This window comes from Pyrus communis, chromosome 16 (assembly GCF_963583255.1).
Source record: "Pyrus communis chromosome 16, drPyrComm1.1, whole genome shotgun sequence".
Classification (NCBI taxonomy): Eukaryota; Viridiplantae; Streptophyta; class Magnoliopsida; order Rosales; family Rosaceae; genus Pyrus; species Pyrus communis.
In genome coordinates this window covers 10,445,351-10,458,489 of record NC_084818.1, presented here as the reverse complement: position 1 = coordinate 10,458,489, position 13,139 = coordinate 10,445,351, and the positions used below count along the sequence as shown (strand labels likewise).

At 37.5% G+C, this 13,139-nt stretch overlaps 1 protein-coding gene across 1 annotated transcript; it reads left to right on the top strand.

Moving 5' to 3' along the window:
- Positions 1 to 1,223: 1,223 nt before the first annotated feature.
- On the top strand, positions 1,224 to 3,034 carry LOC137719674 (hydroquinone glucosyltransferase-like). The gene has a single exon (XM_068458714.1). It carries the CDS (start codon positions 1,468 to 1,470, stop codon positions 2,887 to 2,889), a length of 1,422 nt encoding a protein of 473 aa, XP_068314815.1. The 5' UTR covers positions 1,224 to 1,467; the 3' UTR covers positions 2,890 to 3,034.
- Positions 3,035 to 13,139: the final 10,105 nt, after the last annotated feature.

Here is a 13,139-nt window from a genome sequence, read left to right as displayed (position 1 = left end):
TTGGTACAAATATTTAGGTATTCAAAATGTTATAGATTTTAATGGATTTCATTAAGTAATGGATTTTGGAGGATTTGAGAGCCAATTTATGAATAAAAAGGGTTGCGAAGAATCCCATTCACACCCATAGGATTTCTTTCTTCAAACTGACTTCTCTCTTGTCATGCTCTCGATGTTGTACTCCTGCAACAACTCGTTCTTCTCCTTGGCGTCCACCTTGGCAAAAGTACATCTTCGCACTTGAGCTTGGCAGTTGCTCGTCACGGGGTTTCAAGGCATGGCAGTGTCTGCACCACGACGCTAGTTTTAAACCCTCATCGTTTTCGTTGGGATTTAATCGCACTTTGAGCTGCTATTTTGTGCTGTCTAATAAGAGCCAAATGGCAATTAAAACCCATTTAAATTTTCGGCACAAAGTTGTCAGCTTCTGATTACTTCCTTTGTTGAAATTTTGAAATCGTCAGCAGCTGCTTTTGCTTTCTTATCTTTCCTTTTCTTCCATTTGCTTAGATTGAAAGAGAGAAAGATTCTAATGGTGGAGAGAGATTTTTCACATTGACCAGCAATTAACTCAAACATCTTTCACATTTAATCGTTGATTATGTATTTATCTATTTAGTATTTTCATTAACAAATATTGGGTGAAGAGGATATTGATGCGTAATACTAGTTTATCTATGTATAGTAAACTAGTACATGACCTTGAGCTTTTACAATGTGTTTTTGTTGTGGTTGCTTAATTTCTACTTTGTGTATCAGATTTCTATATCATTTATGATGTAGGAATCAATTATAAATCTATAGAAATCCATGAAACAAGATCATACAAATCCATAGAAATCCATAGAAATCTATAATAAAAATCCATATAAATCTACCAAAATCCATATAGATTTGTAAAATCTATTAAAATCTTTTAGAATCTGTCACTTAAAGAAATCATCTAAAATTTTCTAAAATCCAAATTGACTATACCCTCCTTAGAAATACTCTTGGTATGCAATTAGCATTTATAAAAGAGAATTCTTAATTATGTAAAAGACGGACATAAAATTTTGATAACGCAAGCATTACGTTTGAATTGACATCACTCATATGATAGCATGGCTGGCCATCCCTGTCAAAGACCTCTCCCTCCAGAAGTTGCCGTCCTCCCCTCTCTCTCTCTCTCTCTCTCTCTCTCTCTCTCTCTCTCTCTCTCTCACACGCACACATTACATCCTTGCATGATATTTCCACCACCACAACCAAACAACACAAACCCTACAGTAAGTACCAAAAGCAAACCTCCCTAATCCCAATTAACTATTAATCTCTCTCTCTCTCTCTCTTCCCAAAACACCTCACATCTATAAAAAGCAGCAGCTCACCTGATTCATTCTCATCACATGCCCACATAACTTTTCTCCTCTCTCCCAAAAGCGCTTCACCGAAAAGCACTTACCCAAAAAGCACAAGTTAACCACCATGGCAAAATCGCAAACACCTCACATAGCAATTCTCCCGACTCCAGGCATGGGCCACCTCATCCCACTCGCCGAGTTCGCCAAACGACTCGTCCACCTTCACAACTTCACCGTCACATTCGTAGTCCCCTGCGACGGCCTTCCCACAAAAGCCCAAAAGTCCGTCCTCGAATCCCTGCCAACCGCCGTCGACCATGTCTTCCTCCCGCCAGTCTGCTTTGATGACCTACCACAAGGCTCCAAAATCGAAACCATAATTTCCCTCACCGTCGCCCGATCCCTCGCCTCCTTCCGCGACGCCCTCAGCTCCTTGGCCTCCCGCGTGAAGCTTGTCGGGCTTGTCGTCGATCTCTTCGGCACAGACGCCTTCGATGTCGCCAAAGAATTCAACCTCTCCAACTACATTTTCTTCCCGTCCACGGCCATGACCCTCTCTCTTTTCCTCTACTTGCCGAAGCTCCACGAAACGGTGTCGTGCGAGTATCGAGACCTCTCCGACCCTGTCACGATTCCCGGGTGCATCCCAATTCCCGGCAGCGAGTTGCTCGACCCGGTTCAGGACCGGAGAGACGAGGCCTACAAATGGCTTCTTCATCACACGAAACGGTACCGTTTGGCGGATGGGATTATGGTGAATAGCTTCACAGAGTTGGAGCCAGGTGCATTGAAAGCTTTACAGGAGAAAGAACCAGGTAAGCCGCCCGTTTACCCGGTTGGACCGCTAGTTAAAATGGACTTCGGTGGCGTTTTGGATGACCAGTCATCCAAGTGTCTGAAGTGGCTGGATGAGCAGCCACGTGGCTCTGTACTGTATGTTTCTTTTGGGAGTGGTGGGACCCTCTCTTATGATCAGATCAATGAGTTGGCTCTAGGGTTGGAAATGAGTGGGCAAAGATTTTTGTGGGTGGTGAGGAGTCCTAGTGACCATGCCGCCAACACCGCTTATTTTACTGTTCACAGCAAAAATGACCCTTTGGAGTTTCTTCCCAAAGGATTTCTACATAGTACCCAAGGGCGGGGTCTGGTGGTGCCTAATTGGGCACCGCAGGCTCATATTCTAAGTCACGAGTCAATAGGAGGGTTCTTGACCCATTGCGGTTGGAATTCTACATTGGAGAGTGTCGTAAATGGTGTACCTCTTATTGCTTGGCCACTATTTGCTGAACAAAAAATGAATGCTTTTATGTTTACCAAAGATCTAAAGGTGGCACTGCGACCCAAGCCCGATGAACATGGTTTGGTCGGAAGGGAGGAGATCGCGATGGTGGTTCAAGCTCTCATGCAAGGCGAGGAAGGTAAGCGACTAAGAAACCGAATGAAGGAACTAGAGGATGCTGGTGCTAAAGCTCTTAGTGAGAATGGGGCTTCCACAAAGGCACTATCTGAAGCGATCACAAAGTTGAAAACCCAAATTTCAAATTAAAATGTGATCTCAGTATCTTCAGGCATCCACCCACTTTACTTCTGTATTTTCAGCTTTCCAGTGATATGGTCCAAAAGGGTGCAATGATGGTATAATACTTGTTGGTTGACCGTAAAATATTATGTATTCAACGGCCACTTCGATCCCTTTCTTTTGTATTTATTCTTGCATTTGTTGTTTAATATTTCTGCTAATTAATAAAACATTCATTCTCAATCAAAATTTTATGAAATTATCAGTTTAACTATTTAATTAAAACAGAACATGAATAAGAAATATGGAGTAGAAATATAATTTTATTGTTTTTATTTTCAAAACTTCACCTATGCTAACATATCTCTAATTAAAATAAAAAAAATAAATAAAAATGAAAAAAACTTTCCATTTCCACATTCTCCTCTTTCTCTCTCCTTCTATTTTAAAAACAAAAATAAAAAAAATTTCTCACACATTTTATGTGTGCCATATGCTATTACATGGATATGTAAAGTTGGTGAGATGGATGGCCTTGGTAGGCAGAGGCACGATATGTAATGGGGCAAGGTGGTGACCCAACTGGGAAGAAACCTGTTACATCACGATAAAGTCGTGGGCACGTATGTATGGATGGAGAGCCGGAGGTGGGGCAAATATGGCAATTATTGTTATGGAAAGTGATAATTAAGAGGAATAGTATGAACCCCCACACCACATATGTATGGCTGTCATGGTGTACAACTTGGAGAGATTTTTCAAAATGATCTGTACACGGAGTACATCATGTGTTATTTACAAATTATGAGATATGTGTGCTAAAAAGTTAATAATTTAAAAAAAAACTAAAAAGTTAATAATTTAAAAAATAAAATTTCTCCCCACTCCTATTAAAACACGTGATATACTATTTGTATTCCTATCACAACTAAAAATTTCTCTACAACTTGAGCATGTATGTAATGTCGTGGGCACACATGTATGAATGGAGAACTGGAGGTAGGGCAAGTATGACAATTATTATTAGACCAACCCCAATGGTTGGGCTAAAAGTCAAATTTTTTAGCCAGGAAAATTTAACTTTTAGCCCAAAAACAGCTTTTCTGCTCCAATCCTTTAGGCCTAAAATTTTAGCCTTGAATTATTAAAGAATAAACTTAGGCTATTTTAAATAAATATGTAGACTATCATAAATTAATTTTATGAATATTTTAACCTAAAAATATTTAAATTCCGATAAATGTTGAAAAATCACTAAATTTTTCACAAAGCAAGCTTTCAACTTTTACCAATCTTTTAACCCTAGGCTAACTTTCAATTCACCAACCGTTCAACACAAAATTTTCAATTTTCACCAACCGTTCAACACCAAACTTTCAACTTTCACCAACCGTTCAACTTTCATCAATCATCCTCTATATAAACAAATGTCCAATATTAGTTGATATCACAACCTTTTAACCTTCAATCATCCTCTATATTCACCAATCTTTCAACCTTTCAACCTTTCAATCATCCTCTATATTCACACAACCTTTCAACCTTCAATCATCCTTTATATGGATGGAGAATCGGAGGTAGGGCAAGCATGGCAATTATTGTTAAGGAAAGTGATAATTAAGAGGAAAAGTATGAACCCCACACCACATATATATGGCTGTCATGGTGTACAACTTGGAGAGATTTTTCAATGTGATCGGTACACAAGATGATACATTACGTGTTACTATAAAAATGGTGGGATATGCGTGCTAAAAAGTTAATAATTTAAAAAATAAAAATTCCCAACCGTTCAACACCAAACTTTCAACTTTCACCAACCGTTCAACTTTCATCAATCATCCTCTATATAAACATATGTCCAATATTAGTTGATCACACAACCCTTCAACCTTCAATCATCCTCTATATTCACCAATCTTTCAAAGAGTTTTTGTTTCCTAAAAATCTTCAATATCTCATCAATGGCTGATAGAAGAGGCGTAGCATGACAATGTAGATGACACAAAATCAAGCAAGGATTGAGATTGAGATGCATAATTGTTCAACGCCGAAGCTACACTTGTAAACTCGTTTATGCAATCTGAGCACCATAGCGAATCTAGCCATCGTGGTTTTGTCACGGGGTGTTCATTTGTGCAGCGTGATAGAGAAGAGTGTCATGACCGAATGATGAAAGATTATTTCATCGAGCGTTCGAGATTTCCTGCTCATGATTTTCGGAGGCGGTTTCGGATAAGAAGAGAGCTTTTTGAAAGCATCTTGAACGCAGTTGTCAATCATGACCACTACTTTGCAAGGAGGATAGATGCCGCAGGCCGACAAGGTATTTATAGAGTTTTTGGGTGAATTTTGAGTTAAATAATTTTTTTACTTATTTTAGCCGTTGGATTTAAATTTGGGCTGTTAGATTTTTTTACCGTTAGATTTGATTATATTCAATCTCAGCCGTTGGATTCAAAGAATTTTAAAATAACATATTCTAAAAAAAATTAAATTTGAATTTGGACCGTTGGATCAACCAACGGTCCTTAAAGCCCAGCCCTTGGATTAAAATTATATCCGTTGGGATGATGATGTTAGCCGACACACACTGATAGCGGGGCCCACCCTTGTCAGGAAAGCCTTGTAAGCCAACCGCGTGGGGCGCGTTGGAGCGTGGGCGGGCCGAAACTGGCCCAAGTGCCAACGAGTCCACTAACATGGGGGGGGGGGATTTGGGGGGGTATTTGGCCGAGCTTTGGCATTTCGCTTTTAACTCAATGTTTTAGCATGGGTTGGATGATGTTTTTTGGGAGGGGGAATAAATGGGGAAAATTGGCTTTTAGCCTACCATTGAAGTTGGTTTTAAGGAAGGTGATAATTAAGAGGGAAAATATTAACCCCCACACCACATATATGTGGCTGTCATGGTTTATAACTTGAGCATGTATGTAAACCACCTTTTAGGCTCAAACTTTGATTGGCTAGAAAAAACTGAATTATATCACATATACGTATGATTTGAAGGTGATTGCGAGAAAACTGAGCATGTATGTAAACCACCTTTTAGGCTCAAACTTTGATTGGCTAGAAAAAACTGAATTATATCACCCAACTTATTTTACTGGTTTTATTTGAAGTTGGATATTATGTCTATAATGTTATTTTCTTAAATATCATGCCTAGTGTTCTTTTTATAAATAGGATCAGAATTTCCGTAACATACAAGTGCTCTTTTTATAAATAAGAATTTCAACTAAAGTGCAATTTATATTCAAATGTGATGTTTTTTATATCATAATTATGTCACACGAGAGAGAGAGAGAGAGAGAGAGAGAGAGAGAGAGAGAAATAATATTAGTTCTCATTTTTAAAGGGAAGAAAAAATGGAAATCAACATGAAACTAGGATGCTAAAACAGCGGTGTCTCAAACTTATGTCGCATTCATCAAGTTTTAGATCTTTGTTTTAATATAATCTTCTTGAAAAATGCTACGGCACTAAAAATTCTAGTAGATAAGGTCTTATTTTATGCAATTCTTCAAAAATGCTACGGCACTGAAAATTCTAGTAGATAAGGTCTTATTTTATGCAAGTCGGGAAAGTAAGTCATGGTTGTGCAGGCTGACGAATGAGTGATGGTGATTAATCTACAGCTCGAGCTTGAATTATTACTAATATATGGATGCTTATTAGGAAGAACGTGTGAAACATAAAATACACTAATTTCGTCATTTTGTTAGCTGTTAAGTAACCTTTAGAAACTTTCTATAATAAGCATTAGCAAAACTAAGAGCTCGTTTGGATGTACTTTTAAAATGGTTCAAAGCGGTTTTAGAGAAAATATTTTTGAGTTCCAAAAACACTTTAAGTACTTTCTACAAGAAACACCAGTTATGTGCTTATTTTAGGAAGCACTTTAAGTGTTTTTCCAAGATTTACTTGCATTTTTACTAAGGATGGGTTTAAAAAATATTTTCACCGAAAACACTTTCAGTCATTTTAAAAACACATCTAAATGAGCTCTAAATCCATAAGTATGAAGACAGATCAAAACACCTCTTGGTGATAAAGGAAAAAGATTATGTCATTATGCAAGTGTTTTTTTTTTTTTTGGATAATAATATTGATGCATTAGACTGGATTAAATGTATGAATTATTTCTAACATTTGTTTTAAAGCATCTCCAACTCCAAGGGAGTTAGCAATGTTTTTCTTTAAAAATGTTATTTGCTAACACTACTACCTTTAACACTTTTCGCAACAAAGGGAAATTCATCGCGTAAATTGTCATAGCGTCACATTGGAATTTATGCGACCAAAACTTCATTGGGTAGAAATTGTTGCACAAGGGTCGTGAAAACAGACTTTGTGCAACGACATAAAAATTTTTGTCACACAAGATTAAACATGCACAACGATAGAGATGTCGCATAGAATTTAAGGGAACGAAAGCAATTTGTCGCGCGTAAGCTGATGCAACAAAGTGAGCTCAACGAGATACAATATATGGGACGGTTGGTGCTTGTGGCCAATAAGTTTGCACGACGAGTATGTGATATCGGACATTAGTTAACGAAAACTTTGCGCGACTAGTAATTCTTCGCGCGGGGTCAAATTTTTAAAGTAATTTTAACTTTAAAAACATAAGAAATTGTCGATATTACTTTATGCGATGAACATGTGGTCATGTAGGGATCAATTTTTAATTATTATTTTTTTGTTAATTTTTTCCCTTTTTTTTTTTGTTCTGGTTACATAATTTATTTAAATAATAATATTTTTTTTTGTTTTTATTAAAATTACTACTATAATGAATGGAGGAAAAAAATAACATTTATATATCAAATAAAAATGTACGTACAAGTAAAACGTTTAAAACTAAAGAAAAAAGAAACCTATAATCTATTTGGTCATTAAATGGGGTAGTCTGCTGGTCGGGTTGGAAGTTTGGCCGTTGAACGGGCTGCGAGTTAGTGTGTTGGGAAGGATGACGGTTGGGCTCGTGGATGAGCTCAGAGGTCGACGGGTTCTGTGGCTCGGAGGTGGAGGGGATTGCAATGCCGGGTGGGAGATAGATGCCATTCGAGTTAAAGGCCTCAACGATCAACGCGAGCTTACTCCTCAGGTCGGCCACCTCATGCGTCAATCTAGTGACGCCAAGGCCTTGTGGTTGTGATGATGATGAGGCCCCAGCAGCGCGCTGACGAGCCTGCCCCCTCCTCCGTCAATACTTCCCCGGCCTCCACTCGATGGTCGCATCCAAGGTCTCAATCAAGATCTCAAAACCCCGCATCCTCGGGTGGAGCCATGGACTCGATAGAAGTGTCTAGGGGAAGCTAGAAGGCAGACTCCTGAAGGATGGTTTGGCTCTTCTCCACCATTGTCACCTATAACAATAAGACAAGAAATGAATTGGTAAGAATTAATATTAATTAAATTTTGTAATATTTGGAAGCGTAAAATAGGAATTTGAAATGAAGTTGTACTTACGTGCAACTTTCGGCAAGCTCATCCCCTGGCAGAACATAAACATCCTTAAAGACGTCTATCTTGAGGAATTTAGAATCCCTGAAACAAAAAACAAATTAAAAAAAAAAAAAACATTAAGACAACAGAAAATAAATTGAATATTTGTAAGAAATTGGAATTGTAAATATTAAACACTCATTACTTGTTGTCACGCCTTCATCCTATAGGAGAAGGGTCTCGAACCAGAATGGTGGATAAGAGCCTTCTTCTCCCAGTTGATCTTGTTCGCCTTCGCCTTCTTCTGTTAACATAAAATAAATGTATTAGTGTAATATTTAAAGAAAATGAAACAAATGCATAACTCAAAGTGGGAATAATTTAAAAAAATTAAAATTAAATAAGTAATACATATGTAAAAATATACCACATAGGCGGGCTCCAGAAAATGGTCGTCGAGCCACGCCCACTCGTCCGATTGATCTTTCAACTTTAGCAGGCAATCCTTCTCTAGAGCGACCTCTGGATCATCAAACAAGTCAAAATGTTTGTGGAGGTTGCTCTTCCACTGCTTGTACTGCTCATAAAACAACCTGTCCAGGTAGCTGTTCATCGACTCGTTTATGTCGTCAAAATTGTAGTCTGTCCACAATTTACCGAGTATTAAATTAAAATAATAATAAAAAAACCAAAACTAAAATTAAAGTTAAAGTTGAAAAAGGAAAAAAAAATTAATGTAAAAATAGTGTTAATCTCAATTTACTACTGCTTAAGTTTCTTGGTTTTCAACATTTAGTACTTCAAGTTTTTTTCATCCCAGAGTAGTACCTGAAGTCAAAATTTTGGGACAATTTCATACATCCGTTAAGGTTGCTATTAAGTCAGCCATTAACTGGTGACGTGACACCCACGTGGACAATAACTGGGCATCATGTGAATATAAACAAAGTTAAAAAAATTAAAAATTAAAAAAAAGAGTAGAAAAGAAATATTATTTTCTCCCCTTTAATCTCTACCATCACGAAGAGAGTCTTTCCACTATCCACCATCTCTCCCACCGACCCACCCATCCCTTCCTTCTTCTTCTCATCTCTCTCTCTCTTCCACTTTTTTCTATTTCACCTCTCTTAAGTTCGGGAAGGACAAAAGGTACAATCGTCGATGAAATCACCGACTGGTGATGGAGGTGGATGGTTGCTATGTGATGGGAGCTCGCGTTAATGGCGTGGGGAAGGGTAACGGTGGATTTTCTTCCATCCCCTATCTCTTTTTCTAGGGTGACTACGGTCAAATCAACGGAAACCCTACTTGCTCTTCTCGTTGCAGCCCCCCAGTTACATCCATGTCAGATCTCATCTGCAACTTCTCGTTCAGAACCCTAAAACTGAAGACGAAGTAGCATGAGCTCCTGATGGTGGAGATCCAAGGGCGATGGTGATAGAGAACTTGGCGGCGTGTTCAATTAGAGCGGGCTTTGTAGGGAAATTTAGGTCGGAATCGAAAGTGGGTTACTGGACGTAAGGCGTGTGTTGGGAGGGTTGGGTTCTAGCAATAGGTGGAGAAGCATGGGTCGGCGGAAGTTCTAAAGGCACAGAGCTAGCGTTCTCTGACGGCACAGTAAAGGGGATATTAATGGTCATGAGTCGGTGAATTTCTTCCGCGAACTAGAAGGACTCGACCTTGAGTCCTGGTACAGGGGATACTAAGGGTGGAGATCAAAGGGGGAGAGAAGAAGATTTTTTTATATATATATTTTTGGTACTTTTAATTTCTATTTTTTTTTAAATTTTTTTAATTTTTTTAATATCCACATGGGCACCACATTATCAATTAAATGCTAACTTAATAACAACATTAATGGATGTATGAAACTGTCCCAAATTTTTTACTTCAGGTACCACTTTTGGGATGAAAAAAACTTGATGTAATAAATGTTGAAAACTAAGAAACATAAGGGTAGCAAACTGAGATTAACCCATAAAAATATTAACTTGATATATAATTGAATAAACCAAAGTTAGGAACTTACCGACAAATAGTTGTGAAGCAGGTAGGGGTGGGTTCGATTTGAATCGGTTCGGTTTTTTGTCAAAACCGAAACCAAACCGAATTTTCGGTTTGATTCGGTTTGGTTCAACTTTTTTTGCTATTTTTATTCGGTTCAATTTCAGTTCAGTTTCGGTTTTTTTAATTATTTTTTTTTAATCTTTTGTCCGTTCATGCAGAAATTATGCACAAAACAAACTGCAAGTCAAAACCTACATAAAACCAAATTAAAGTCAGATCTCTAATGGCATGCAACACTAAGTAAATATAATCAAAACAAGTTGAAAGAAATTTCAACCCGAATCAAGTTAATGTGATATTTGGTCCCAATCTTTTGTTTAATATATACTTCAGATATAAATAAATATAAAAAAAAAGGAAAAAAAATAAAAAAGGCAAATGAGAAACAAAATATCAAAAACGCGACAAACAAATATGAGAAATATGGAAAACCCCAAAATATGAACAATAAGCAAAACCCCAACAAAATAATTAAAAGAAAAATCCATTTTAATTCAGCAAAACCACAATATAAATCACATTTGTTTTGATTCAAAAATTACCTGTGAGAGATTGGAAAATTCAGATTAGAATCTTCCAATTTGGATGGGGTTTAGATTCGAAAGGGGCGAGGGAAAATCATGGTTTGGAAGAAGGAATCCATGAGGAGGGCATGAGAAGACTGGAGAGAGAGTGTGTGTGATTTGGAGGAAGAGAGGAAGAAAGGAGAGAAAGAGAGAGATTGAGAAAGCAGAGAGGAATAACGCAGAGGAGATGAGAGAGAGAGTTTGAGAAAACCAAGAAGTGAAATGGGAGTGACGGTGAGGGTTTGTAAACTTTAGAAATTTTATAAAGCATTAAATATTAGAATACCTATAAATAACTTACTCGTACAATTATAGCAACACAAAGCCTACAGTCAAGTTGACTTGAAGCAACTATTTGCAACCTAGAAGGAAGGGGTTAGAATCCTCACGCCACCAGGTTTTGAGTATTTATATATGGTTTTCATATATTGGCTCAGTTTAATTTTCGGTTTGGTTTTTTTTAGTTTCGGTTCGATTTTTTGAACCCACCCTTAGGACCATGGTCTTCGTCTCCACCGAGATCTCGCGCCACAATATCCACAGCATAGGGCACTCACTCTTAACGACATGTCCCACGTCGTGGGCCAATGCACTATGTAGCTCCGCTGTAGGTGTAGCCCGATGCCTCTTGTCGTATCCTGTCGTGATACGATCGTTTGTCACCTGAGTGACCTGCTCCGTCTTAAGGTGTCGGTAAGATCCCCGAGTGTTTTTCTTAGCTGCAAAACAACAAAACAAACATCAAACATACAATTCAAAATTTACTGAAATTTCGGCAGAACCTCCCCTACATTTATACCAATTCCCAAAACCTGCAAACAGTAATAAACAATAAAGCACAGACAAACAACATTGTCAACAATTTTATAAGGGAGGAAAATTGGATTTAAATCTTACACAAGGTTATAATCTAAAACTCATATTTTTTAAGATAAAAATCAAAGTTTTGTAAATATATTTAACTAGTCATTTAGCTAGGTTCAGATTTTTCTTCTCCAATTTTTTTTTTTTTTTTTGGTTAAAGTGGCTAATAACTTCATTTCATTTAGCAAAATTGAATGAATTTTGTTATTTTATTTGGGCGTATGGCCTTAGATGCGGATGCAGATGCCATGTCGGCAGTCTGGACACGCCGATGAATATGACATGCACTAGGCGGAAGCGTCACTGAAGATGTCGGTGATTCCAGCGCCTGTGCCACATCAGGTCCTCCTGACGCAACCACTGGAGGCTCCACTATCAATGGAGCACTCCTCGCAGTAGGAGGTGGTGGAGGTGGTGCGGGGGACCTATTGCTCGCAGCCCTCCAGGTAGATATAAGGCGAGACATCTGCAAAATTAAAATTAAATTGTATAGGTAAACAAATTAAAAACTAAAAGCGTAATTACAAAATAATATTATATAACTATCTTGTACAAATTGAAATTAATCCACTAGATCCGTAACCTATTCTCCTAGAACCCTAACCTAATCCGGTCACTAAAAACCAACCCTAACCTTAATTTAATAAGTAAGATTAACAATTAAAACCAAATTTTATAATTTTCACAATTTGTCTAAGTATAATTAAAACTAGAAGTATTAATTTTAAAATTAAAATGCTCTAACTATTATTTAGAAAAATAAACTAAATGTAATTTTAATATAACGTTCCCTTAACCCTAACCCCCCAAATTACATTCTCTATTAAATTTCCCCTAATTAAAAAGTACCCCTATTACAAATTAAGCCCTAATTAAAAAAATTAACCTTAATTATATTTCATTCCCCTGAATTAGAAATTTTCCTTAACCCTAATCTAATCTGTGCCTACCCCTAACCCTAATCCCCCAAATTACATTCTCTAATTAAATTCCCCCTAATTAAAAAGTACCACTGATTACAAATTAACTAACACACCCCGACTCGGAAAGTCGACTAAGACCCTGAATCGAACTGTACTGGCCGACACTTGGAAGGTCACGAGGCCATAAAGTATGATAATGTATAAAATATGAATAAATTAAAATCTAAAAAATGCTAAGTACACGAGTGCACGATGAGTGGATTTGGACCCATTTCACTCGTGATACAGGGCATAGGTATAGTACAGTAAGGTAAGATAATGATCATACCATTATAACAAGACATCTGTATTGAAAAGTGCCACGAATCCAATTTCAATTACCCAAGGCAGTAGCCCCTCGTCGTTA

Excerpts from the sequence above, each read along its gene's own strand:
- LOC137719674 (XM_068458714.1), top strand. The coding sequence starts at position 1,468 with ATGGCAAAATCGCAAACACCTCACATAGCAATTCTCCCGACTCCAGGC.